The sequence below is a fragment of the Indicator indicator genome, chromosome 11 (assembly GCF_027791375.1).
Source record: "Indicator indicator isolate 239-I01 chromosome 11, UM_Iind_1.1, whole genome shotgun sequence".
Lineage (NCBI taxonomy): Eukaryota > Metazoa > Chordata > Aves > Piciformes > Indicatoridae > Indicator > Indicator indicator.
Window position 1 is genome coordinate 33657318 of NC_072020.1, and position 6000 is coordinate 33663317.

Sequence of the window (6000 nt, forward strand, 5' to 3'; positions counted from 1 at the left end):
TTTCCCCATGTGGATTTGTTTTGCCTGATAAATCAAAATTCCTGTGATTTTCCCCTTCTCTTACTATTTTGCCTGCTTTGATTCAGGATTGTTACTGTGAAAAATAAAGGAAATTGATTGTGTGTGGAGAGAGCCACCCCAGCCAGGATGGCACCTGAGGATATGGTATCTTGGTGCAGCACAGCCCGTCACTGATTTTCATCCCAAAAAGAACCCCCTAAAACATTTCTTATTTTCTATTGTTATGTCAATAATGCTTGGAAATGTGACATATGTACTGCTTATGTCAGCATTACTATAATACTGCAAGGAAATTACATTACTGTGAAGAATGAGGAGGAAGAGAAAAATAAGTAAAAGCCTTTTCAGATTAAAAAAAAAGAGGACTTATAAACATTGCTAGGGGATGGGGCTTCTTTGTCTGCAGTCTGCTAACATTACAGAGGTTTACAGCACTGCAAATTGTTGTTCCCCTAGAAACAAATCATTTCAAAGAACACTGCAAAGATTTAGCATCCTTATTAAAACTGAAATACTCCTAAAATATTTTCATCTTAGTCTCTCAGAGTCCCATCCTGCAGGCCCCTTTCATGTCACTTTGAATTAAGTCATTTGATACAAGACACTCATACAGGGTCTTTATCGAAAGTCTCAAAGTAGAGTAGAAAATAACATTAACAACTTTTCTTTGCCTCCTATTCTGATCTGAATATTAAGTCTTTCACTCATGTCATGTTGAACTTTTATTCCCTTTGGTGATGCAGTGTGCTTGGAATCATATTAGTTTACAACTGTTTGATTATGTGAACACATGGAAATCAATTACCAGCGGACTAAAACCCCTGGTGTGAGCAAACAGGCTAGTGATAAAATACAAACTTCCATACTGCAGCAAATCTAACTTTTGAACCCTGCACAGCCTGAGGTGTCCGTACAGTTTAAAAAAAAAAAAAAGAAATTACTTGCTGAGCATGAGTCTGAAATGCCCCAAAGCTTTTTAAATACTCACCCTGGTGGAAACCAGAAATAAGAGTAGTGCAGTCAGTGCTGTTACACTGGGCAGATGCGAGGCCAAGAGTGCCTGAAAGGAGACGTCTGCAGGAGAGAATACCTTAAGCTAGACCAGGCAGGTCCTCATCCACTCTTGGTTTAAAAATTCCAACTAAACCTTTTAATGATCAATTCTATGCCCCACTAATCTGCAGTTCTCTTGTGACTTGACTCAGTTACAAAATAAACTCAGAGAAAGGTTAAGGCAAGGCACTCAGTGCTCCTGATGGGACTCCGTGCCCCTGATGGCACTCTTTAACCACTCAAGTTGAGCACAATCCACTTCACAGTGTAACTCTGCTACCTGCATGAAGGTTCAGGTGGCATATTACCTGCAAAAGTCATACTCTCCTGGCTGATTCCAAACTGTGCACCCCTGGTCTAGAGCCCTGGCTATCTCAGTGCTACAGTTAGGGCCCCTATGTGCCACTTCTAAAAGATTTGGCAGTATCAGTCTGTGGGAGGTATTGCAGAGCATTCCAACTATTCAGGGCAGAGTGCTGCTTCTAAAGGACCAAATGATCTTATGTTGATGTTGTTCACACTTTATGCATTGCAGATGAATAAAAATTCAGTATTTGGTCTAAAAATGTTGCCATTTGAACATGGAGTTGCAAGGATTAAATGCATTGTTCTAAATTCTTAACAGTCATATAGATATTTGTATTCTTCAGCTCACAGTTTTCTAATACATATTGTTAAATGTTACAAAACAACTGTTTCTTATTTATAGATCCTCTGGTAGTTTTCATTCTCAACAGCCATCTCTGATGGAGGGAAAAGAAAAACAAAAACAACCAAACAAATCGACAAACCCAAACCAAATCAAAATGGATAAAAAATGAGATCACTGCTCTTCAAGGAGAATATAGAATCATAGAATGATCTGGGCTGGAAGGGACCTCCGAAGCTCATCCAGTCCAACCTCCCCACACTCAGCAGGGACATCCCCAACTAGATCAGGCTGCCCAGGGCCTCCTCCAGCCTCACCTTGAACATCTCCAGGGAAGGAGCCTCAACCACCTCCCTGGACAACCTGTGCCAGTGTTCCACCACCCTCAGAGTAAAGACCTTGTTCCTAACATCCAATCTCAATCTGCTCTGCTCTAGTTTGAAGCCATTGTCCCTCGTCCTGTCCCTGCAGGCCTTTGCAAACAGTCTCTCTGCACAAATCTGTACTTTCACGACTCAATGCCATGCAACATGGGATCTATCCCAGACAGTCACTATCTTTTCATATCATAAAGAAAATATACTGAAAACTGTCATAGTTTCTGAGCAGAAGTACTAACATGGCTTTTGCAACATACATAATTTGTGAAATATAACTATCTCCATGGCCATATGATGAGTTACTACCTTTCTTAATGTATATATTTGTACCACCCTGTTCATTCACTTCACATACTACCACCAGACACTCAAAATGTCTCTCAAAAAATCACAGAATCACAGAATGTTGGGTGTTGGAAGGGATCTCCAGAGATCAAGTCCAGCCCTCCTGCCAAAGCAGGAACACCTAGGGTAGGTCACACAGGGATGCATCCAGGTGGGGTTTGAAACCCCTCAGAGAAGAAGACTCCATGACCTCTCTGGGCAGCCTGCTCCAGTGCTCTGTCACTCTCATAATAAACAAGTGTCTCCTTGTGTTGAGGTGGAACCTCCTGGGTGCCAGCTTGTACCTATTATTCCTTGTCCCATCACTGGGCACCACCAAAAGAGACTGGCATCTTCATCTCAGTTACAGATGTTGGCAAGATCCCCTCAGCCTTCTCTTCTTGTTACAGATTAAACTAAAACCATCTCAAACTTCAGAGTCTGAAATCATAGTGAACACTTGGAAGAACAGAAAATTAACTCTATCTACTGCTTATCTTCTTTTGAAAACTGTAGTTGTGACTAAATCATAAAGTATGTAGGAATGACAGAATTCCTGTAAAGTGCTGTAATGATACAACAGCACTTGGCAGTTTCTGAAGTGTGTCTGGGTGGAATCAAAGACATTAAAAATAGTCACTTTGTCTATGCTGTGTTTATAGAATGTCTATGTATATACAACAAGTGATACACAGTTGAGGGGAAAAGAGCTAAAGCTTTCTGGCATAAAGTAATTTGTGTTTGCAACAGATGCAGCAGAGCTTCAAACCAGCTGCCCTTGGTTTAAACCTGAGGAAAACCTTCCTTGCACAGCAGTACACCTCTTTGCCCAACATACATTGTTATTTTTCCCTCTAAAAGCATTTCTTTCCCCAAACCTGCTGTACCTTGGCAATGACACGCCACTAAATTTGCATGTGGTTCATAACATGACAGTGTGATGTGCCTTTTATTGAAACACTTCAGACTCCTTAGTCTGTTTCGATAACAATGAATTTCATAGTTTACATTTCAGCGCTCAGACTCACTGCAAATCCAGTCTCCCCTGAAAACTCGACACCTTGAATACATCTGGTTAAAAGAGTCTGCTCTTTCATGATCAAATCTCTTCCAGTGTTTGTGCTTGCTTTTGCTTGCACTACTTCCAGGTACTGCTATTCATGACACAAGTAGGTAGAACCCAGCCTTGTCAGAAAGCATTTGCTCCTTGAGAAGTTTGCCAACAAACTAACAACATTCTTTAATAGTGTTTGACAAGTTTTAAGATGGCCTCTGAGCAAATATTGCTACAAGTAATTACAGACCTGTGACCCAGACAACCCAATTTGCTAAGTCTCCCCACATCTCATAATTGAAAGACCCTGTTAGCAGACATCAGCTAATTACACAGCTTATCTCTTGAGAAAGTAACTGCCACTACCTACAACATGTATCTTTTCTGAGTCCTTCCCTACCTGAACTCCACATGAAAACTTCAAGGTAAAATGTTCCATTTGTTCAAAAACACAACCGAGCAGAGAGCTAGCTAATGGAGCTTGACACAATATAATTAACAGACTCTGGGCTGGGACTGTCTGGGTTTGGCAGCCTCCTGACAGTCCTTAGTAAGACGTTAAAGCGATCAACACCTGACATCTGTTAGCAAAGAGGCATTCTGAGGTAAAGAGCAACTAAATCTAAAGAAATCAGGTACTTAGACCAGTTTAACTTTTTCATGAGGTGATATCCTGCCTGACACTGTAATCTTTCTTCCTGGAGTGATGCAAGACTTAAATGCAAGAAAACAACTTGGAGTTCCTCCTTCCCAATACACAGGAATTATTTTATGGCTGAAGAACAATGCAGAACTATCTATCCTGGTTTTAAAAGGAGTAGAAATAATTTGAGTACTAAATTTATGCTAATACCTAAGCAACCGTGATTCCTTCATTGCTGCACTGATGTGGGGAAAAAAACCAGCTACCCGATAGAAAATGGTTAATTCTCCTGACTGCTGAGGCAAAGAATATTCATAACAAGACGTTTAATTTATTTCACTTCTGTAGGTGCAGTTACTGAGGCTTTGGGAATGGTGAATAATAAGAAAGAAGAAAAGGCAAACCACAGTCACAGATGAGAGATGAACACTCTGAAATTAGTAAATCACTGTTTTGCTTTGCCTTTGCATTTTTAATGTCTCAAGGATATGCTTTAAAAAAAAACCAAAACAAACAACTCCCCCAAAAAAACCCACAGCACCCAAAACCAACCAACCAAAAAACCCTGCAACTCCCCCCCTCAAAAAAAACCCAACAAACCAAAACAACCGACAAACCAAGTTCAGAAAATATTTTTGATAAGCATATCAAGACCACAGAGAGACAGGTACAGGACTAAAAGGATAGTTATTACTTTATATTAGGTATCACACACAAACCCCCATTCAGTACTCATCCCATTGTCACCAGGGCACTTCCCAAAGCTATTCAACTGAATAAAAAAGAATATTAAAAATCACAATTACCCCTGCTGAAAAAGAAAAGAACTGTTAACAAGAAAACAGCCTCCCACATAAAAATGCTTTGCCAGTGGCCAAACCCCTGACCAGAAACAAAGATATAACAATCTCATTATTCTTTTGGGATTGGTTTCACAGACTCACAGAACATTAGAGGTTGGAAAGGACCTCCAGAGATCATCAAGTCCAACCCCCCTGCCACAGCAGGATTTGGTTTTTGTTTGCTTGTATTTATTATTGGTTTTTAATAGGGCATTTGCTGTGCTCTGCATAACAATGCCTGTTACCTTTACACATTTTTTCTTCTTTTTGGTATTCCTGGACACTTGACATGACTTGCAAGTTTGCTTTTCTATGGCCTGGCTGTAAAATGGTGCTAGTTGGAGTTGAAGCATGTCGGCACTGCGGGAGCTGCTGTCCATTCCTCTGGGTATCACAATGTTTTGAATGTCCTCTCCTACACCAACGCTTTTCTGCTATGCTCTCTATGTTCCAATGCTGATTTCTGTCAGGAAGGTGAATCAGTCTGTCCCATGACCGAAGGCCACATCCTGGACGCTTGGCAAACACTGCAGGGCTACAAACCACTGGCATTGCCAAAATCTTGCTCAGGTGTGGAGTTTTGGAAAGGAAGTGGTTGTCCAGCTCTCTTGCCGTGGTGGCACTCCTGTACATCTCCCCTCGGCCGCACTGGTACGATGCAGAGCCTTTCAGCCATGCCCATTCAGCCACCATAGCTCCCCTTCCGTACCAGGAAATATAAAATTTTCCCATCTGTGAAGCCTGCAGAAGCAGGCAGATCTACGTGGACAGGCTAACGCTAGATGTGACTTTCACAACCTCACAACTGCAACACGGGCCTCAGCTCAAGTTACCACCAATTTATTGCCTTGCTCATATGATCATTTGAGGTCTTGTAGGTCGAGGCTGGTCGTGAACAATTTTCAGATACTTAAAACACAAAACATCAAGGATTCAGCCTTGTTTGACTTTGCTCTTATCGCAGGCTGACCTGAGGGACACTCTGTTACCTAAGTGTGACATTCTTACGTGGGCATGCTTAGCAGTTCCGCTTT

General features: G+C 41.3%; 1 protein-coding gene across 2 annotated transcripts in view; it reads right to left on the reverse strand.

The window, feature by feature from the left end:
* THRB (thyroid hormone receptor beta) overlaps positions 1-5659 on the reverse strand; it is a 39351-nt gene extending 33692 nt beyond the window's left edge. Inside the window, exon 1 of one of the 2 annotated variants that reach the window (XM_054384772.1) lies at positions 5212-5659. In XM_054384772.1, the coding sequence (XP_054240747.1) occupies positions 5212-5659 (448 nt within the window). The remainder of the gene's footprint in view (positions 1-5211) is intronic. The other variant, XM_054384775.1, reaches the window with a different exon arrangement.
* Positions 5660-6000: the final 341 nt, after the last annotated feature.